The following is a 23,982-nucleotide window of genomic DNA, read 5'->3' as shown; positions in this document are numbered from 1 at the left end:
ACTGGAGCTATTAGACCTCTCAGTGGGACTATTAGACTGGATGATGGGGTATTATATTGTACATTGGAGCCATTAGACTGCACAGTGGGACTATGAGGGTGGACACTGAGAAAGTTAACCTGCCAGTTATCATTGTGTTTATGTATCTATTTATCTGCAGTATGTTATTTTGTGTAAACTACTCATTTATGTTATGTATAAATGAAACATTTATTTATCTTATTTTAAATTAAAGTGTGAAATAATTTCCTCATTCTCCATTTCTCATGTTCTCACACTTTGCCCACAGAAGAAATTTAGGGCCTTAATTATCGCAGATTTCTGCACATTTCGCCTGTTGCAAGTACAAGCGGATCTCAGAGAACGTTTCCATTTCAATACGAATATAAGTGTATTCTGGTTATACGGTACTTGTCATATACAGACAGACAGAACAGACTGCAGAATACGGACATGGATATGTGCAGTATAAAGTCCCACCAGAACACATGTACATACTTTATCAAATCTTAATGGTTATTAAAAATAAGTTTATAAATATTTACAATTTCTCTTACAAAAACATGTTCTGGCATACATAGGTGTCAGTCACCACTGTCAGTCAGTACTTACACCTGCCCTGTAGCAGCTAAACAAAACGTATCTCAGAGATACCCCGAGTTTCAATCGAATGAATGTGCGTGCGCTCAGCCTCAGCTGTATATTGTCTACGTCCATCTGCCCCTTCCCATCCCTGTTCCACCATTTAAATCACAGGCAGTCGGAAGTACTATTTGTGTTTGGACTTGCATTGCATTCACTGGTGGAAAGTCCATCTCTGAGTATGTACAGAGCAGGGCCGGACTGGGACTAAAAATCAGCCCTGGCATTTAAGGTACACAGGCCCACCTCAGTTCCAGCAGGAATGAAAATATGTGCCGCCGCGTAGCGGTGGTGCTGAACACGGCGTGACCTCATTGTGTTGTGGGTGTGGCCAACATGGGGCATTGATACATACATTATAATAATACATTACATTTAGCATTTTAGACAAATACACAGGCCCTACTGTTAGAAGCACACAGCGTTGCCTTCACAAGCAGTACGTTGTGAAGCGGGACATACCTCCCAACTGTCCTTGCAGTCGGACCAAATCCTGACTAAGGGAGACAGTCATCCAAATTCAGGACTGCCCTACCAGATTCAGGACAGTTGGCAGACTGTCCTGCTCTCTCCTACCTGTCTTGGTCACTTTCACCACTTGTAGCAGATGGTTTCTTTAGCTCAGTTCATTCTTGTCTCGAACCTGGAATATTGGATGCCCTATTTTGAAAAAAAAAATGGGTACATGAGATTTAGAAAACTCCAACCAGCCCCAATGTTAAAACAATAGCACTCACGTTTTATAATTAGGCCTCCCTCCAGTCCCCACAATAATAATATTCACATTAATTAAGTAGACCAATTTCCCTCCAACCAGCCCCAACATAAAATTAACAGTATACCCATTTACTCAAGACATATTTCCCTCCCTCCAAACAGTCCCAGCAATAAATTAAATAGCATTAAAATGTAATAAATATAGCTATTTTCCACAACCAATCCCGACAATAAATAATTTATATTCACATTCAATAAATAGCCCTTCTCCCCAAAATCAGCCCCATATTCAATTGATAGCCCTAAACCACTCCAGCATTAAATTAAAGGTTCTTTCACCTCACCTTAAATAATTAGCCCCCACCTACACTCCACCATTAAATAGCCTACCTCCCACACTATATTAAGATCCTCCCTTCTCTCACATATTATATTAAAATACTGCGCGCACGCACACACATGCTATATTTAAAATACTGCGCTCGCGCACACTATATGAACATGGCCAAACACGCACGCACACTATAGCAACATGGGGCCACACATGCACAAAATTAGCCCCACAGCCACACTGTTAGCCCCACTGGTTGTTAGCCCCACTGTCTGGTTGTTAGCCCCACTGTCTGGTTGTTAGCCCCACTGTTTTTCCTCCACTGTTTGTTAGCCCCACTGTTTATTTGTTAGCACCACTGTTTGTTAGCCCCACTGTTTGTTTGTTAGCCCCACTGTTTGTTTGTTAGCCCCACTGTTTTTCCTCCACTGTTTGTTTGTTAGCCCCACTGTTTTTCCTCCACTGCTTGTTTGTTAGCCCCACTGTTTGTTTGTTTGCTAGCCCCACTGTTTGTTTGTTAGCCCCACTGTTTGTTTGTTTGTTAGCCCCACTGTTTGTTAGCCCCACTGTTTGCTTGTTAGCTCCACTGTTTGTTTGTTTGTTAGCCCCACTGTTTGGTTGTTAGCCCCACTGTTTGTTTGTTAGCCCCACTGTTTTTCCTCCACTGCTTGTTTGTTAGCCCCACTGCTTGTTTGTTTGTTTGTTTGTTAGCCCCACTGTTTGTTTGTTTGTTAGCCCCACTGTTTGTTTGTTTGTTAGCCCCACTGTTTTTCCTCCACTGTTTGTTTGTTAGCCCCACTGTTTTTCCTCCACTGCTTGTTTGTTAGCCCCACTGTTTGTTTGTTTGTTAGCCCCACTGTTTGTTTGTTAGCCCCACTGTTTGTTTGTTAGCCCCACTGTTTGTTAGCCCCACTGTTTGCTTGTTAGCCCCACTGTTTGTTTGTTTGTTAGCCCCACTGTTTTTCCTCCACTGCTTGTTTGTTAGCCCCACTGTTTGTTTGTTTGTTTGTTAGCCCCACTGTTTGTTTGTTAGCCCCACTGTTTGTTTGTTTGTTAGCCCCACTGTTTGTTTGTTTGTTAGCCCCACTGTTTGTTTGCTAGCCCCACTGTTTGTTTGTTTGTTAGCACCACTGTTTGTTAGCCCCACTGTTTGTTTGTTAGCCCCACTGTTTGTTTGTTAGCCCCACTGTTTTTCCTCCACTGCTTGTTTGTTAGCCCCACTGCTTGTTTGTTAGCCCCACTGTTTGTTTGTTTGTTAGCCCCACTGTTTGTTTGTTTGTTAGCCCCACTGTTTGTTTGTTAGCCCCACTGTTTGTTTGTTTGTTAGCCCCACTGTTTGTTTGTTTGTTAGCCCCACTGTTTGTTTGTTTGTTAGCCCCACTGTTTGTTTGTTAGCCCCACTGTTTTTCCTCCACTGTTTGTTTGTTTGCCCCAGTTTGCCAGCCCCACTGTTTGCCACACTATTACTTACACACACACACACACACACACACACACACACATACACACATACACATACACACACAGACACTTACCTTTTTACATCCAGCAGCAGCAGCACCCTGCGCGCTGGTCAGCCAACGGAGAATCAATGACTGCCGACTATGCAGTAATCACATGGGACGGCGCCTGTCACATGGTGCCGTCCCATGTGATTACTCACATAGTCGCCAGTCACTGACTCTCCGTCCGCCGAGCAGCGCGCAGGGTGCTGCTGCTCGGCGGACATGCGGACCGGCCCTTCTGGCCATCGGCCCTTCTGGCATTTGCCAGAAGTGCCAGATGGCCAGTCCGGCCCGGGTACAGAGTAATTCCACGCAGGATATGGCACACACCGGGACTTACATCTGAAGATAATTCAGGTCTTTAGTGTTTCCGAATCCTAACCCATCCACACCACTCTGCTGGTTGTATTGACTGGGATTATGATGATCCTTACTGGGCAGCTACAGCAGAAACACATGTAATTCAATATCAAGGCGTAACACAAATGTGCTAATTGAGCAATTGTTAGGAGTTTATGGATATGGTAACAATGGTGATAGACAGCAAGTTACAGGGGATTTGTCACATTTATTGTTTGAAGTTACTTTGTTTAACATGACATTTAGTCAGGAATGTTTGGCGAATGTAAGATATCTGAATTGGTATCAAGTAGTAGGAGGCACCATCTTGTATCTAAGTGATTTTATCTGGTGATCAGACAATATTAAAAGCATAGTGAGGGGTGAAGCATTTATGATTGGCCTCATCTCATCATCTAATATTTTTCTTTTGCAGATTTATTTCTTGCTGGCTTTACGGAATTTTCAGCCCTCTGATATGTTTTGGGCCAAATGTAGAGTCTGTCCGAGGCCATATGGGGAACAATTTTAAATCAAGGCTCAAGATATAGAGAGTTTTGGTGGAGGAAAATAGGTTTGAAGTCAGGTGATATAATTCAAGCAATCTGGTCATGAAAAGCACATTTCCACCATTCCCTAAATCATTCTGACCCTACCTGGAGGTGATGATGTAGGAAAAATAGACTGATGAAATTTTAGTGCGGACAGATATAGTCCACAGGGAGGTTTGGCTTAAAGATAAAAACAAAGCTATAGACAGAGGTAGGATTAACATAAACTGAGTAATTGCTGAGTTCAAACATTCATTATGGTTTCACACAGACAGGTGGATATGAGGGAGGCGGCTGAGGCAGATTTAGAAATGATTTTTGGGCAGGGTTTGGATATCTTTATTATTATGTAATGGATTACAGTGCACGTTGGAAAGACCAGCTGATTGGTGCAAATGACATTGTCAATGTGATAAAATCTCGGTGTGGGTACAAGGGAGACCCTGATCATAGGACAGAGGTAACTCAGATAGTAACTATATAATAGTGTTAGTTGTAGTCTGGCTGGTAAGGCCAAGCAGTGGTCATGTTTAATGCTTGGTAAACTTTTATATGTAACAGAGATGATACAATACACAGGGACACAGAGATTCCTCCATGAATATACTGTGTGTGTTTACTGTGGGTTCATTATTTTGTAGATTAATTACAGATTTGTACAACTCATACTCTTTCTATGTCTTTTACCCCCGTACTGACCCCCACTTACCAATAGGATCTCTGCATTGCATTTGACAGCCATATTTACAGCACTTCTGTGTCCCATTACAATCAAAGTCAGTGTCACATGCTGGATTAGGTTCTTCTTTACATGCTACAAACGTTTCGGTAACCTGACACTCTCCTGGCTTATTGCCTAGACAGACAGAGAAAGATATCTCTCATTGCATATTGGTTATATTTAGAGGGTATTTCTCATATATAGACAGAAGAAAACATATACAACAGGGATATATGTTGAGTTTTCCAGAACCTTCGAGATTTCAGTAATGTTTAATCTTAAGGTGTATATACACCGATCAGCCACAACATTAACACCACTGACAAGTGAAGTGCATAACTTTGATTATCTTGTTACAATGGCACCTGTGAAGGGGTGGGATATATTAGGCAGCAAGTGATCAGTCAGTTCTTGAAGTTGATGTTGGAAATAGCAAAAATGGACAAGCGTAAGGATCTGAGCGACTTTGACAAGGGCCATATGGTGATGCCAAGATTACTGGTTCAGAGCATCTACAAAACGTCAGGTCTTGTGGGGTGTTCCTGGTATGCAGTGGTTAGTAGCTACCTACAGCATAGACAGCAAGTTACAGGGGATTTGTCACATTCATTGTTTGAAGTTACTTTGTTTAACATGACATTTAGTCAGTAATGTCTGGAGAATGTAAGATATCTGAATTGGTATCAAGTAGTAGGAGGCACCATCTTGTATCTAAGTGATTTTATCCGGTGATCAGACAATATTAAAAGCATAGTGAGGGGTCCTCATCTCATCAACTAATATTTTTCTTTTGCAGATTTATTTCTTGCTGGCTTTACGGATTATTCAGCACTCTGATATGTTTTGGGCCAGATGTAGAGTCTGTCAGAGGCCATATGAGGAAGAATTTTAAAACTCCTCGGGCCCAAACACCAGAGATTTCAGAATCTAAAGTTATTTCTCAACCAGATAATATGGTGAATATCACCAGACCAAGTGCTGTAATTGTGGAAAAAGATGAATGAAAGAAAGAGAATGTGACACACATAGTAAGTGCAGTTACTAAACAAGACAAAGGCTCGAAAAGTCAAACTAGCAACAAACAAATGGAACAGGTTCTACCAATAGCCTCAAGAACAAATGCAATAAAACAATGTAGAGTCAGAGCCTTAAAGGGACAAAACGTGCACCTGAGCTGCACCTGGTGGGTACAATCCCTGCACTTGTAAAAAAAATAGAGGCTTAAAAGAAAACAAAGCTGATATTAGAAAAGCAGATTGAATGTGTTTACAAAATAAATGCTGCAAATCCAAGCAAAGAAGCGTTATATTATAGTAAACTCCATTCAGTACAGTGGCGGATCCAGGGGGGGGGGGCGATCGGGGCGATTGCCCCCCCCTAGCAGGGGCTTGCTGCCGGCGGCTGCACACTGTGCTGGTCCGTTCAGCAGTGACAGTGTGCTGCCCGGCTGCCCTGATTGTGTTTTAAACACAATCAGAGCAGCGGGGCAGCACACTGTCACTGCCGAGCGGACCTGCACATACTGTGCAGCCGCCGGCAGCCTTAGAAATTAGAAAGGGGGCGGGTCCTAAATCGCCCCCCCTAAAATCACCCGGGGTATAGCAACAGTCTGGATCCGCCCCTGATTCATTAAGTGTAGACCTTGCAGTTGTTGTAAGCGACACTGATTCTGTCTTAGAGCAGCTGGGACCAGTTGGAGAAGTATATAAAAACCAGCAGCTGAATATAGAGAGGTCACAAAGTACAGACAGAAAATGGAGCCAGAGTCCAGATCTTCATGTGAACCTGAGTCTGAAGACCTCCCAGATAATGCACAACTGCCACAGAAGGGACGGGGGTTGCAGGAAGCTGTTTTTTCCTGTAAGGAAGGAGACTTGTACGAGAAGGGACAGACGGCGGTGGTAAAGCAGCAGAGAGAAAGTGCAAATCCAATACAAACACCCCCGGCCCCGACGGACAGTGATAAACAACAGATGAGTGGAGATGTCAACACACCTCAGGATAGTGGATCAGAGAGATGCAACAGCTGGGACACAGGACAGAGGAGAAATACCTGAGCATTGTATACAGGAGACTCCTGTCATGCACAGTTATAATGTGATAATAGGAGGAGGAATGTGGTCAGATTCAGAAACAAAGGTGCCAGAGAGGAGCTGCCAGACAGAAGATGTCATACGAGAGCCGCCCATTCTTGCCTAATCAATGCTTGGAGTTTGTCTGAATTTGTGGGTTTTTGTTTGTCCACCCACCTCTTGAGGACTGACCTCAAGTTCTCAATGGGATTAAGGTCTGAGGAGGATCCTGGCCATGGACCCAAAACTTTGATGTTTGTATCCCCGAGCCACTTAGTTATCACTTTTGCCTCATGGCAAGGTGCTCCATCATGCTGGAAAAGGCATTGGTCCTCACCAAACTGTTCTTGGATGGTTGGGAGAAGTTGCTCATTGAGGATGTTTTGTTACCATTCTGTATTCATGGCTGTGTTCTTAGACAAAACTGTGATATATATATATATATACACACATTCACATGGTGGTGGAAGTGGGGGTATACGGGGTATGTCACACAGCCACTTCTCCAACTGCCTTCATTGTATCACTATCACATTCCAGTCACTAACATTACCACACATACCATCACTTCTAGATGTCCACTTCGATCACAGGGTGTTACCCTGGTACTGAGCCCCACTTACCTACAGGATCTTTGCATTGCTTGTTACAGTCACAGCACTTCTGTTTCCCATCACAATCCCAGTCACTTCTACATACAGGATCAGGGTTTTTTGGACATACAAATCTCATTGGGAAAAGCGAACACTTTCCTGGCTTTTCACCTAGACAGACAGAAAGATTTCTCATTACATATTGATATATTATGCGGGTAATACTGGTAAATAGAGAGAAGAAAACATATATAATAGTGACATTTGCATATATATATCTATGTTATGATAATGATTAGTAGAATAAAACATATGTCAACCATTCTGGTCACTGGACAAAGAATTGATACAAATGAAGAAAATCACAGCTAGAACTTATGCACGTGGGTGGTCTAAGTGATTCACTGTCTAGTCTCAAATCCATCTGTAGATGAGCGAAAAATGGTTTATATTACACAAGTCCAAAACGTTTACTGTCACATTGTCCTACCCAGAGGAAAGCTAATTATCCCCACCTCTGGATTAGCCATCTGATATCCCCCTACCAGATCCCTTGCTGTTATATTTGAGTATATAAATAGCTGATGATGTTGATGAGTAGATATCTATCTGGAGTCCCTGGAAGAGTCTGATTCTATGGGCAATTTATTTTATAGAGAGATTATTTAACTACATAAAATACGTACAATGCAAAAGATCAAGTTTATTGCTCTTGATCAGCAGCTTATCTTATACATTAGGGCCTCTCTCTGTTGGATTCATACCTCTCCTTTTATAAACCTCCTTGGGACATTTATAAATGCTCAGTCTAGATTTGGTCCAAGCTCCTAATATTCCTGTAGTTGTCATGACAGCATGGTTATCTGGTTGTCGGGTCATAATCCAATAATCAATTGGATTGGGAAGAGAATAACCTTCACTACAGTCTAATCACCCATAGCAGCAAAAACATAGTGGGGACATAACATATAGTACCCACCATCCCGGAGCATTATCAAGAGTATCAATATTATTTTAATAAAAAATAAGCTGAAGTGATGCCTCATCACCAATATTACAGCTTCTCCATTGATTTACTACATATTATCATCATCATCATCATCATTTATTTATATAGCGCCAACATATTCCGTAGCGCTTTACAATTGGGGACAAACATAGTAAACTAATAAACAATCTGGGTAAAACAGACAAAGAGGTGAGAAGGCCCTGCTCGCAAGCTTACAATCTATTGGACAATCGGTGTTTGACACATGAGGTTAAGTCTACATTTGCAGTCGACCCAGTCAGACTGCAAAGGTAAAAGTGACTCATAAGCTAAATGATCCTGTCACACAACAATGTTGGTCAAGGGATAGTTGTATAACAGGTGGTAATAGGGTAATGTAGTGCGGTTAAGAGGGTGGTGGAAGAATATTATAAGCTTGTCTGAAGAGGTGGGTTTTCAGAGAACGCTTGAAAGCTTGTAGACTAGAAGAGAGTCTTATTGTGTGAGGGAGAGAATTCCATAGAGTGGGTGCAGCCCGGAAAAAGTCCTGCAACCGGGAATGGGAGGATGTAATGAGGGTGGATGAGAGACGCAGATCTTGTGCAGAACGGAGTTGCCGAGTTGGGAGATATTTTGTGACAAGAGAGGAGATGTATGTTGGTGCAGCTTTGTTGATGGTCTTGTAGGATATCACTCTGCGATATCTGGAACAAGATTATTATCCCAATCAGTCAGGACTCGACATACAGGGTCTATTGTGGATTTTTACCTGGACTTTTTTATCTGTTTTAGTGTTTGGTTTTTGTCTTATACAACCATGTGATCGATGTATAATTTATTTTCTATGACCCCTTGTCTTTATTAAACTTCTGGTCATTCACCATTTTAGATTTGATCCCTACTCCAAACCACATCCTTAGTTGGTCCCTGTTTCTCAGTGTTTACTGAGCTCAAAATCTACATATTCATTATACATCCATTTGATTACTTATTGTAACATTTTCCACCTCATACTGTTTTATATAATACCTATTTATATCATGATCTATTAGACACTGGTTTGCATCCATTTATATCCATGATCTATCAGTAACTGATAATATCTATTGTCTCTTGGGCAATTGAGCGCAATACATTGTGTGTATAACCAGTGTAGAGACATACAGATTGATTCAACAGAGGAAGATTGATTTGCAAGGAAAATCAATCTTTCCGCAGTGTGCAAAACAGATTGTAGGGGTTTGAGTCTGTTTTTGGGAAGGCCAGTAAGGAGGGAATTGCAATAGTCAATGCGGGAGATGATAAGTGAATTAAGGTTTTTGCAGTGTCTTGCGTGAGATATGTGCGAATTCTGGAAATGTTTTTTAGATGTATGTAACATGATTTAGATATAGAGTCAATGTGGGGAACAAAGGATAGGTGTGAATCAAGGATTACACCTAGGCAGCTAGCTTGTGGGTTAGGATTTATGGTCATGTTATCAACAGAGATAAAAATGTCAGGTATGCTCTTGTTGGTGGGTGTGAATATTATTATCTCTGTTTTAGAAAGATTAAGTTTGAGTTGGCGAGAGGACATCCAAGATAAAATGGCAGAAAGACAGTCAGTTACACGGGACAACACAGATATCGAGAGATCAGGAGAGGATAGATCAATTTGGCTATCATCCGCATAGAGATGATACTGAAATCCAAAGGAAGCGGAGTAGAGGTGGCCCCAGAGAAATTAACAGTGAAAGAGCGATTAGAAAGGTAGGATGAAAACCCGGATCGAACGGTGTCTTGAAGCCCTAGGGATTGCAGCGTTTGTATGAGAAGAGAGTGGTCAACGGTGTCAAATGCAGCCGAGAGATCCAGGAGAATTAGGAGAGAGTAATGGCGTTGAGTTTTAGCAGTGATCAAATCATTGACAACCTTGGTCAGTGCAGTCTCTGTGGAGTGTTGAGAACGAAAGCCAGACTGAAGAGTTGTTTGCGGAAAGGAAGCGTGTGAGGCGAGTGTAGGCAAGTCTCTCTAGAAGCTTGGAGGGGCACGGCAGCTTGGAGATGGGACGGTAATTCGAGAGAGAGTTTGGGTCGGAATCTTGTTTTTTTAGAATAGGAGTAATCACTGCATGCTTGTATAGTGACGGAAAGATGCCAATAGAGAGTGAGAGATTACAGATTTTAGTTATAGATGAAATGAGCACAGGAGACAGGGATCTACCAATTTGCGAGGGAATAGGATCAAGAGGATAGGAGGTAGAGTAGGAGGATAAGAAAAGAGTAGAAATTTCCTCTTCATTTGTGGGGTCAAATGAAGAGAGGGTGTCAGAGGTTGGTGGGAAGGAATTGAACCAATTGCTTGTCGAGGAAGAGGATACCATTTCTAGTCTGATCTTATCAATCTTGTCCTTGAAATAGGAAGCAAGATCCTGGGCACTGATAGTGGACGGAGGGTTTGGGGTGGGAGGATTGAGAAGAGCTTTAAATGTTTTAAAAAGGTGTTTGGGGTTTGAAGCCTGAGCATAGATAAGAGATTGGAAGTATGTTTGTTTTGCAGTGTTCAGAGCATTTCGATAGGAGCGGTAAATAGAAGTATATGTGAAGAAGTCATTAAAGGTGCGAGTACATATAACCCTAATTCCATTTCTTTGAATTTATTGCTTGTGGGAACCAGAGTTAAATACTATACAAAACACATTGATGATAACCTAAAGAAGGGGTTTTATCTGCCCATCTACAAGGACATCTGGAGCACATATCTTCTTGGGTAAGAAAGATGAAGATCTCCATCCATATGTGACCACAGAACCCTAAATGGGATCACAGTGTGAAATTGATGCAGATTGCTCCTCATTCTGGAGTTGTCGAAGTGGCACCGCAGGGTGAAAATATTTACTAAGACTTAAGTGGGGCCTATGATTTGGTGCAAGTACTCCCTGGGATGAATGGAAAATGACTTTCTGCATTCGCTATGGGCACCTACTTATGCAGTTTGGATTAGCTAACATCCCAGCTACCATTCAACATTGTGAGATTTATGTAGTCAGAGATATTTTGAATAGGTATGTAGTGATCTACCATGATGACAATTTTATATATTCGCAAAGACTATCAGAATATAGACAGCACGTTAGTGCCGTTTTCAAATGCTAAAGAACACAAACTTTATGCAACACTAGAAAGGTGCATGTTTGAAGTTGACAATATTTAGTTCCTTGGGTATCTTCCCTAAACAGTAAACAAGATTCATCCAGGGGCAGGCCATAGGAGTCTGGACAAGCACCACAAATATAAAGGCAGTACAGCGGTTTATAGGATTCTCCAAATATTATCTGAGATTCATGCACAATCATTATAAAATAATTACACCTATCTTGGGCCCTAAACAATAAGGGTCCCCGTTCCCTTTAGACAACTCCTACACACCAAGTTTCTTGTCAACTAAAGAAGGCTTTAAATACCATTCCTGTGTTGGCACATTCTGACTCTACTCAACCATTTGTCTTTGAGATAGATAGATGTGGGGACTGCCCCCTCCCAAAAGTAGGGAGAAAGATATCATTGTAACACTGCACTTAATTTCCAAAAGTTGTCGCCTACAGTGCAAAATGAATCATGTTTTCTCTCTGCCAGAGGGGCATTATGCAGTTTGTAAAAACAGAGTAAACCTGCGCTCTCCACTAATATCAACAATGTACAGTTTCCAAATGGGGATGCTGAGAGGAGATGCCTAATCCTCCCAAAGAAATAAGTAAATCCACACGCTATGTGTATATTTAAATCTAGGATTCTAGAAATTAATCTGATAATGTAACAATATTTATTGTAGGATAAAAGCAAAAAAACATTGTGTCATGCCAAGCACTGCATTAAATTAAACCCTGCATTTGGCAAACCATGTAGATAGAGATTTGTATGCAGACAATATAAGTCATTGTTCAGTTTGTATAGTGAAACCGGCAGTCTCTTACTGTTATGTAATCTAGTGTAAGAATAACAACATGTCGTATATTGAGTACAATAATGCAAATAGTTCCGAACCAATTGCAAATTGGATCAATATAAATCAGAACTGCAGTGTTCTGTATATTCCCTTACACAATGTGAAATATAAACACTGCACCGGAATCTGAATCTGATTGGTTGCTATAGGCAACATCTCCACTTTTCAAACCCGCCAGAAAACTCTCAGCTTGATACATTTACTCCCCGGTCTTTGTATGCCCCTCCTCAAAACTAAGGGTGCGTGTCTTTCACTGATACATCCAAAGCCTGCAGTCTTTCTCCTGGCTTTCACAGCTCTTCACAGTGCCGCACAGCTCAGCATGCATATACGCTGCCAGAAGTGCATGAGTGGATGAGTAACTGATACGAGTTCTGTCGGCTAGATGCGTTTGTCGCTGAACAGAACTGAAATGGTGAAAGCATGTAACGTGTTCCTATCAACGTATTTCGCTCACGCTGTAGACGGGCTTCCTCAGGTCTGTGAGCACTCCACATGATCTGCTGGCAAGAGGTCAACAGTACGAGCCAGGTGCCCAGTATGGGGATACACTAGCAGTGAGAGTTACCCTGAAGCACCCAGTTCTAGGTGCTGGTGAAGGAGCCTAGTGGTGGAAGCAACAAAAGCCCCTCCTACTGCGGTTGAGGGTGCATTTGGGATAAAGAAAATGGCATGGTGACAAGGCAATCACAGCCAGACCCCAGTGACACTCGGACAGGGTGGCAAAGGAGGTAAATCCTGTCACAGCTCCTATCTAGCAACCTTTTCTGCCAGCTTTTGAACACATTCACCTCGGAACAGTTCCTCCACACCCTCATGATCTGCCCTTTCAGAATGTTTTGAAGACAAGTGTGGTGATGGCTACTGGATGCCGGCATGTCCAGAAAAGCCTCTTTTTGAACCTGGTTTGTAAAAATAAATTAGAGGTTATTGAAATTATGTTATTCTATCAGAACAGTTGGATAAAGCAGCCTGCAAAGACTGTACGATAGATCAAAATGCCCAAAGCACCTTTTCTCTTTGGGTGTATATTACACCCCACACTTATTAGTGCAAATTCAGAAAAATACAGTTAAATCCCTCCTAGGTCCTTCTTAAACAAGCTATCAAAGGCCTAAACCAGGGGTGTCCAACCTTTTAGCTTCCCTGGGCCAAATTGGAAGGCGACAAGTTGTTTTGGGCCGCACATAAAACACAACTAGCACTAATGATAGCTGATCATCCAAAAAAACCATAGAAAACATTGCTAAGGCTCCTTGTTGTTGCTCAGTGCTTCCATGACCTGCTAATGGCTGCTGTCAAACATCAAGTGATATTGTTACAACATTTTATGAAGGGCTTCAATACAGCAGTCATTAAGACAGGAAGATAAGGTCCGTGATGCTCCAGGACCAGGTGAGTTTATGCACTGGTCAGCGTCCCTTGAAATAATAAAAAAAAACTTACCTTTTAATCGGCTTGTTCTCTGATCCTCTACTCTTGTTTTTTCCATTTCACTGCTACAATGGATGTTGGACGTGATGACGTCACGCCCGACATTCACTGCGAGCGCTGCATGGAGGAGGAGACCAGGGAGGGACCGCGTGACCACAAGGTAAGTAGTATTTTCTTATCTTTTTCTTTTTTTGCAGGATTTTTTTTTTCGTTAACAGCGCTGCCCCCTTGCCACAACCAAAACTCCTGCTGGGCCACATTTACAGGCATGCTGGGCCGCGGGTTGGACAACCCTGACCTAAAGGCATCCTAGACCAACAGTGATGTGAAGTGAATTCTACACTGTCAAGATGAGTTTTTTTAGACGGGGGGATATGACACCACAAACACTTTGAAGTGAAGATTCAGAAATATATTGTGCTGGTATATTTGAATTTCAGCAGTCAGAAAGTAGTTTTTTTAGACGGGGGGAATATAACACCCCAAACACTTTGTATTGTAAATTAGGATAAATGCCTCCTCTATACTACTCTCTTCCTACTCTCTTCCTGCAACCTAACCCTTCTCTGTCCCTCTCTCAAATGGCGCTAGATCGCTGTGGAGGCGGCTATTTATTCTTTTGAAAACTCGCGAGATCCAAGATCCGACGACGTCACAATGACGTTTTGCCTCGTTTCAGAATCCGATTAGGCGCGAGAGTACCGAGCCGGCTCGGCTGGGTACTCGGATTCCGATAGTTCGGGCGGGTTTAGTTCTCGGGGAACCAAGCCCGCACATCTCTAGTTGTGACTGTGTTTCTCTAATCAAAAGATTGAGGACCCATACTCCCATTTATTAAGGTTATTATATGCCAACTTGTCAATCAGATGGAGTCACACTACCCTATTAGTGCAGTACCTAAGTACACAACCAGACCGTTATTAACTCCATGTGAGTGTCCACAGACCTGAGGAAGCCCGTCTTCAGCGTGAGCGAAACACGTTGATAGGAACACGTTACATGCTTTCACCATTTCGGTTCTCTTCGTCGACTAACGCATCTAGCCGGCAGAACTCGTATCAGTTATTCATCCACTCTTGCACTTCTGGCAGCTTATATGTATGCTGAGCTGTGCGGCACTGTGAAGAGCTGTGAAATCCAGGAGAAAGACTGCAGGCTTTGTATCAGTGACAGCCGAGCACCGAGCACCCTTGTCATTTGGCCGGAGCAGTGTTTATATTTCACATTGTGTAAGGGAATATACAGAACACTGCAGTTCTGATTTATTGATCCAATTAGCAATTGATTCGGAATTATTTGCATTATTGTACTCAATATACGACATGTTGTTATTCTTACACTAGATTACATAACAGTAAGAGACTGCCGGTTTCACTATACAAACTGAACAATGACTTATATTGTCTGCATACAAATCTCTATCTACATGATTTGCCAAATGCAGGGTTTAATTTAATGCGGTGTTTGAAATGACACAATGTTTTTTGCTTTTATCCTACAATAAATATTGTTACATTATTGACCAATTTCTACAATCCTAGATTTATACATATACATTAGCATCAGGGACTGATTTATTTATATTATGCTGTGTTATATTATTCCACTCTGTGCTGCTTTCATGTCATTGTCTAAATTTACTCTGAGGAAGTAAAGGGACCAGCAGATGATTGGGATTGTAGGATGGTATAAGGTACTGTATATATAGTCTCCAGCTAGATTACTGCTCAGGGCACAAGTCAGCAGAAGGATACAGTGATATCTTATAATGTCAGAAAACTTGTCTTGTTGGTAGATTACAGACAGTACAAACATGGGGCCTGACTCACAAAAAATAATTTTAGTTATCAACAGGGAATAGAAATCTTTCCAGCTCTGAACATTTGTCTATGGCTAAAACACCTTTATAATAATAATTCTGCTTATTTATTTTTTGGTAGATATATTTTGGAAGTTAAAGAGTAAGTAATCCCCTCTTATACAATTATATTATAAACACTGTGTGTTACTGAGATGAATAATATATCAGAAGTGTTAATACTAGACTACATCTGCCCAGTATGTTATCCTATTGCTGTGTAGATAGAGAACATTTTCAGACTATATGATAAGGAAGGTGCTAAGGTTGTAGATCAGAGCAGAGATCTTACACGTAAGTAACTGGTTCCCCCGTTTCCCAGACATTTACCGTGTGGTGCTGGTTTGCTGCATGGGCTAATGTCTGGCGCTGGGGCACTAAATGGGATAACTCCTGGTGCTGTGCGCCTAATATAAAGAGGTAATGAAAATGTGTTTGATTAAAAAAAAAAAAATGTATTTACATAAAATAAATGTTTCATCATAACCCCATGGACCAGTGGGGATCAGGCTGCCTCCAACTTAGTGGCACCAGGGTAGAGAGGGGGATGAGCCCCACGTCACCAATGGGAACAAAGTCCAGGCTGGTGCACAGGGCAGATATTTGATTGGTTAAAGGGGCATATGACTGGAGTGCCCCTGACAATCTATGTATGAACATTGCATAATAAAGACAGTTGAGCCCCAAGTAAAGGGTGCACAGTCTTATGTTCCACCTGGGTCTATCATCACTACCTCACTGTGATGTTACCAGCTCTTTAATATCTACATTTCATCTATAAACACCACTCTTCATATAAATCCTGCTTGATGCCTATTTCTGCTGACTTCTTGTGCCCTGCAGAGCTGACACTCTAATCTATCAGATAGATGTACCAGTGTCTGATCATGATTGGAGGTGAGCTCCAAATGGTGATAGTGTTTAGTATCTGGGGGAACAGGAGATGTACAGGTCTCTGCTGCTGATCTGTGATGATCTTTGATATACCATGAGGGTTACAGTAATCAAGGTGTAATTTAAATGATATCCATGAATTAAAACTAATTGACTTAAAAATAATAATAATAACAATAATAATATTGCATCTTCAGCACACAGTGCATTGTGGGATGATACAATTATATATAAGATGACAGAGCCTTACCTGTACCTCCACATGTTGGGGGTGTTTGGCCTGGTGAGTTTCTTGTGCCAGCAATCTCTTCTCCCTTTGCGTTAACGCACCAACACATACCAGTGCTGCCATGACACTGCTTTGGACTGTAGTAGCCATTTTCATCACACTGAGGTACATAAGATCCTATTAAGTTTTTTTTATCTGCACGCTCACGTTCCTTTAAACAGCAAGTAAGATCATCTGAAACACATGTATGACAACACATTGTAACATTTGGAGCAGAGCAACACCATGTTTAATATTCAGTTATTACATACAACACGTCTCTGCTCAAAACTGGAGTAGAGCTGACTTCTACCACTTCTATGGATTTTAACACACAGAGGATCGGAAAGAGTGGTGCACATGCAGTATGGTGATGACTAATCTCACTACCGTGTGTACACACCCTAGCTCCTACTCATCTCCCGCTACTTGGAGAACTGTCACTTAAAGCTGTTGAAAGGAGGCAAATATGGGCAAATATGGAATAAGGATTGATAATGTGCAGCTGCTTGCCATAATATATAGATATATAGACAACATTGTATTTCTTTTTGGTGGCATTTTGGGATAATAAATATTATCTTTTGATTGGACATGAGTTTCTAAATTACTTCAGTAATCATTCTCTGAGGATAACATCTAGAACACATAACACTCTGGAAACGCTACATCGATGACATACTCCTCATGTGCGATGGAACAGAATCCTCACTTAAAGACTTCCTGAAACACATAAATTAAAACAGATTAAGTCTGAGCTTCACAGAAGAACACAGCACCAATACCATAAACTTCTAGGACCTTCTTAACACTATACATTGAGAACGGTGAGATCCTCTCAAAACATTCCACAAACTCATAGACAGCAGCAACTATGTACTTAAAAGTAGTAGCCATAAAAACACATGACTCGATAACATTCCTTTCAACCAATACAGACGCATAAAAAGCAACACCGCATATGTAAACCAAGCCCAAGACATGACAACCAGATTCAAAGAAAGAGGATACGACTCCCTAATACTAACAGAAGCCCAAAATAGTGGTGCATAATTAGGCAGGTTCGAACTAATAAAATCACAAACGACACCCTGCCCAAATCTAAACAACACAAAAACACCACAATATGGTTCATCGCCCAATACAACAGAAACAGTTTCAAAATGGAAAAAAATACTCCAGACACACTGGAATATCCTTAAAAGTGACATAACACACAGAAAAGCCAGTCACCTCGAAACCCACAAAACTGCCAACAACAAAACAAACAAACCAGTACCCAAAGGGTATAGAAGCTGCGCAAACTGCAAAGTCTGCAACAACAACACTACCAAAAAATGCAACACTTTTACCTCTACAACAACAGGAGACATTTTTAAAATCACTAAAAAAACGTGAACTGTAAATCCACAAACGTTGTCTACCTCATCATTTGCCCCTGTAACCTGCAATATGTTGTACGCCCAGCGAGAACTCTCAACATAAGAATGCTCGAACACATGAACAACATACAAATAAATAAATAAAACAAAATCTAATTGACCGCTTCCAAACAGCACACAACAATAAAATTGATAACATCCACTTTTTGGGAATAGACACAATCAAAACATCCGCACGAAAAGGGGATAAACAGAAAATTTTGTTAAGACTAGGGTCAAAATGGATATACAAACTTAAAACATTTACCCCAAACGGTCTAAACACTTAGTTGGACCTTTGGAGCTTCCAATAGAATCCACCCAATAGAATCCACTCCAAACCTACCCCCTACCATATAAAACAATCACAAATGATCCCTACTTTTTTTGTTTTCTTTAATATTCTTTTTGATCACATTGTTTTAATCTATCTTAACTTTCTAATTTTAACCACTCTTTTATCTCTCTATTTTCATCTTTCATATATTAATGTAACTCTTACACTTATTTTTATCTACACATACTTGCATATCTGTTTATACTAATTGTTTCTAGCCAAAAAACTATATCTCTACCACTATTTATATTTTTAAATTATTATATTTACACCCTCCCCTACTATACTTGCCGTTTCATCATATTTGGTTTAATTCTATCCTATCACTCTATTGTTTTCACCATTAGTAACCATTTCATTCCATGTGCATTTTCACTTGTATTTTAATTCTACTATATTTTTATTTTCTCTCATCCTCCACTCTTTACCCCAAAAGTGTGGTTCCTGCATTAAGACTCTCTAACCCATCCTTTATCCTCCTTGTCGTGAACATAGAGAACTTACAGTTATTTATAAGGGTTAACCCATCACATAATTGTGAGGGATAAGGCCTAAATCATAACTGCAGTGTAAATATGGTATATCAAATGAATCCATTGATAAGTTGAGCTACTACAGTGTAAAATGTGAAATCAGAAGGACTGTTGTATGGTGACTCTGTACATCTCAGTGTTAGAAGATAGCAGTGTCACCTGTAGCAGCTTCAAAGGCACCTGCAGTGAGCTATATCCTGACACAAGTTAGTTTTTTGGACACCTGAATAGACTTTGTGGAGTCGTTAACAGCTTGACATCCTTGCAGACAAAGGCAGCATTTGAAGGCTGCCTGTACAGGTACATAGACATATGAACTTCAAGGAAAATGTCTTCATATTTCATATTTTGGGAAATCTGTGTGTGACTCCATACTGAGGAGCAGAAATCACACCAGGGTTGTGAATAACAGATACTAGCGGTATCAGGGAACAGATATAATCACATGTCTTTGGAAAAGGTATGTCACATTGTCATAATTTCATCATGTTTGGTATTTAAATGTGTGGGAGATTATGACTGGTTTATTGAAGGGGGAGTTATGTCTCTGGGATATATCTGTGAAGAGTTACCAGAAGTCAAAACTTTTGGAATATTTGTGAGCAAACTATGGTGACTTGCTTGCCCCCCTATTAGCATTAACACTGCCCCTGTGAAGGCCATCCCATTTCATTTTGCTTAAAACTACCTGTGTTGGGAAGGGGCAAATTGTCAGTCTTTTGGGAAAATCAATACATAATAATAATTGATAAGTTGTGCATCTTCCAAGCCAATTTCCCATGGCACAGATTATACAACTCATGTGAGTTATACTCTGAATTTGATCCCTTTTATTTTAAACTGTTTTGTTTTTGTATGTTATGTCAATTGTTTATTAATTGGTTTTTTTATATCTGGATGAACCTTTGTATATTAAATCTATAAATTTAATAAGTGGCGTCCTTGATACTCTAACAAATCCAGTAGCCTGTTAAGAAAAATATAGCTCGACCAAGTTAATCCTTTGAATGTCGGTGTGTGATTTGCTAATACATTTGATTAACAAGCCTAGTGTGTGCTTGTATATACATTTATGTAGCAATCTGGAGGTGTGATGAGTTAACCCTTTGATTGCTAGTGTATGCTTTGGTGACCTGGGGGTAGCCAGAAGCTTTGTGCGGCAGTGTGGGACAGTATATCAGGGTCCTATTGCCCGTATTCAATAGGTGGTGGCTAACCTGAAGTGTGTGGGGGTGTGAGAGCGCTGTTGTGGGGTAAGTCAACAGGTCTATAACCTGTGTGATAGGTGCAGAGAGACTGAACGCTGGAATCGTGTGTGACCTCATACAGTAAACACCCCAAGTCACAGAAGCTGGGAGCATGTTTGTGACACTCCTAGCATGTGGGTGTGTAAAAAGGGAAATGGAAGAACAAAAGCACAATATGTAAAATATGTTACTTATGCACTTCCATAAAGTCTTAGTGTGTGTAATCACTTTTTTTAGGGTTATCTTTAAACAATGAACTTCACTGCTATACGCTAACCTGCTCTGCTTCAGTGAGACCCCTATACCTGCTGTATTCCTGTGTCCTACAGATAAGGACTAACACTGTCATCCATCCTCCGGCTGTCCCGTGAGACCCCTATACCTGCTGTATTCCTGTGTCCTACAGATAAGGACTAACACTGTCATCCATCCACCGGCTGTCCTGTGAGACTCCTATACCTGCTGTATTCCTGTGTCCTACAGATAAGGACTAATACTGTCATCCATCTCCTGGGTGTCCTGTGAGACCCCTATACCTGCTGTATTGCTGTATCCTACAGATAAGGACTAACACTGTCATCCATCCCCCGGCTGTCCTGTGAGACCCCTGTACCTGCTGTATTCCTGTGTCCTACAGATAAGGACTAACACTGTCATCCATCCCCCGGCTGTCCTATGAGACCCCTATACCTGCTGTATTCCTGTGTCCTACAGATAAGGACTAACACTCTCATCCATCCCCCGGCTGTCCTGTGAGACCCCTATACTGCTGTATTCCTGTGTCCTACAGATAAGGACTAACACTCTCATCCATCCCCCGGCTGTCCTATGAGACCCCTATACCTGCTGTATTCCTGTGTCCTACAGATAAGGATTTACACTGTCATCCATCCCCCAGCTGTCCTGTGAGACCGCTAGACCTGCTGTATTCCTGTGTCCTACAGATAAGGACTAACATTCTCATCCAACCCCCAGCTGTCCTGTGAGACCGCTATACCTGCTGTATTCCTGTGTCATACAGATAAAGACTGACACTCTCATCCATCCCCCAGCTGTCCTGTGAGACCCCTATACCTGCTGTATTCCTGTGTCCTACAGATAAGGACTAACACTCTCATTCATCCACCGGCTGTCCTGTGAGACCCCTATACCTGCTTTATTCCTGTATCCTACAGATAAGGACTAACACTCTCATCCATCCCCCAGCTGTTCTGTGAGACCCCTATACCTGCTGTATTCCTGTGTCCTACAGATATGGACTAACACTCTCATCCATCCTCCGGCTGTCCTGTGAGACCCCTATACCTGCTGTATTCCTGTGTCCTACAGATAAGGACTAACACTGTCATCCATAATTATTATTATTATTATTATTATTATTATTATTATCTGTGACTTAAAAGGTGCCACAAAGGGTCTGCAGTGCCGTACATTACATATACAGAAAACAGAACCAAGACACAACATGATACAAAAATATATACAAACACAGGTGACAAGGTAAAGCAAATCAGATTATATCTGACAGGTAGTGAAAGGGATGGTAGAAATCAGCAAGAAGATGGCCAAGCTTAAGAAAACAGGGAAAACAGGGCTAGCAAAGCAGGCCAAGAGGTACAGAGGGTGAAGGAACAGTAGAAGGAGCACACATGGAAAGAGGGCCCTGCTCAAGAGAGCTTACATCCTAAAGGGAAGGGGGAGACACAAAAAGGGTGGTACTAATTGGGGGAGAGAGCCAGGACAAGGAAGTTAGGAGGAGGACTGATAGACTTGAATAAAGAAATGAGTCTTAAGGGCACGCTTGAAGCCTTTGAGAGTACATGCTAACCTGATGGAATGTGGAAGAGCGTTCCACAGCAGGGGAGCAGCCCGGGCAAAGTCCTGAAGACGAGAGTGAGAGGAGGTGATCAGTGAAGTAGTGAGGCAGCGGTCATGGGCAGAGCGGAGGGGGCGGGTGGGAGTGTAGGTAGAAATGAGATTGGAGATGTCGGGAGGGGAAGATTGACTAAGAGCATCTCCTGGCTGTCCTGTGAGACCCCTATATCTGCTGTATTCCTGTGTTCTACAGATTAGGGCAAACACTCTTTCATCTCTTGCTGCCCTGTGTTGATCCCAGTCTACTGATTCAATGCTCTTTCTTCTACCTAGCGGTCCTAATCCTATGTAAGTGGTTAGGTGTATCCAGCACAGTCAGTGGGATCAAGCCAGAGGAACAACATGAAGGAGCTTCTGGTGGGGGCAGCAACTATTATCCTGTAATTAGAGGTACCATGTTGGTACATAATTGAGAGAGACGGTGATTGCCTGGTTTGACCAATCAGCACCTATTGGAGTTGTCACTAATAGGTTTAGTGAAATCCCAAACAATCTATAAGTCTCCAACAGAAAGGCGAAGCCCATATTGTCACAATCGTGTCTGGTCTTGATAGGAGGTGAGCTTCTCTGTCATAATTGGTCTATGAGGCTGTAGGACGATGTACCCGGGTCCATTACATTACGGATCCAGTGTTTTATTAAATCTCTCTCTAATGCAATATATTTTTACATTATTGCCTTAATATTTTATACTGCAACAAAATAAGTATTCTATTGTATCACTATAAAATAACTATAATAAATATAAACAAAATAAAAATCCACAATAAAATCTGGGAATATAATTTAATACATATATCAGAACAATAAAATCAGCGTGAACTCCTATTATTGCCACAACTAAGAAAGATTTCCTCTAATATAGAATAAAATATATATTTCAATATTAGCTAGTAGTGTCTTAATAGTGACATGTGCTAAAAAATATAACTGCAAACCAATAAGAAACACTTAGCAAAATACTGTCATCAAAAACCCTGAAACAAGCCACATTTTATTGTTCCATGAAGGTGAATCCTTTGGTGCTAATACAGAGATGGATATAACCTGTTTGTCTAGCGTAAATTATACAAATTAGTTCTGTACATACCCAGAGGAGCACATACCTGCTGCCATGATCTGACACTTACGACCTCCTGTGACTGGAGGACAGGTTGGGGGAGGGAAGGGACATTCTCAGACACCAGCAAATCATACAGTATGTTGTAAATACTCGCTGATGATAACGTTCACCAGAACTAGATAGCTGCTTCTGACTGACTTCTTGTAGATTTACCACTAAAGCTGATAAACGTGTATTCTGCATCACTTGTGTATATATTATAATTTTGCAAGCATAATTTAGCAAGTTTTGTTTTTATACATTCAAGTGAAGGAGATTTTATTCACAACTATTAGCAAATGTGTATTTCATTATCAAAACAGATGTTTTAAAACATGGGCTTAAGTGTATCTTACGTAAGTCTGAATGTGGAACATTTGTCCCTAGTACAGAGCTGGATGCACCGTGTGATGTCTGTACCTCAGTATATGGATGTAACTACACATTGTATGTATGGCCCTTTTATAGGTTAAATTATGTCCAACCTCCGTCCAGCATCAGCCCCCTGTATATATACCAATATAGACACACAACATTTATAGAGGCCGATCATAAAACATGGCCGGAA

The 23,982-nt window shown here is 41.2% G+C and overlaps 2 protein-coding genes across 4 annotated transcripts in view; both read right to left on the bottom strand.

The window, feature by feature from the left end:
• Positions 1–23,982, bottom strand: part of LOC142143311 (uncharacterized) — a 1,060,202-nt gene that overhangs the window by 962,860 nt on the left and 73,360 nt on the right. The window lies entirely within an intron of this gene.
• LOC142143307 (uncharacterized) overlaps positions 1–23,982 on the bottom strand; it is a 38,880-nt gene that overhangs the window by 14,312 nt on the left and 586 nt on the right. For 2 of the 3 annotated variants that reach the window (XM_075201032.1, XM_075201034.1), the window contains exons 2-4: positions 16,882–17,094; positions 7,502–7,642; positions 4,795–4,941 (exon numbers count right to left, since the gene is read on the bottom strand). In XM_075201032.1, the coding sequence (XP_075057133.1) occupies positions 4,795–4,941; positions 7,502–7,642; positions 16,882–17,094 (501 nt within the window). The remainder of the gene's footprint in view (positions 1–4,794; positions 4,942–7,501; positions 7,643–16,881; positions 17,095–23,982) is intronic. The other variant, XM_075201033.1, reaches the window with a different exon arrangement.

Source organism: Mixophyes fleayi, chromosome 3 (genome assembly GCF_038048845.1).
Source record: "Mixophyes fleayi isolate aMixFle1 chromosome 3, aMixFle1.hap1, whole genome shotgun sequence".
In the NCBI taxonomy this organism is placed as follows: domain Eukaryota; kingdom Metazoa; phylum Chordata; class Amphibia; order Anura; family Limnodynastidae; genus Mixophyes; species Mixophyes fleayi.
This window is presented reverse-complemented; position numbering and strand designations above follow the sequence as displayed.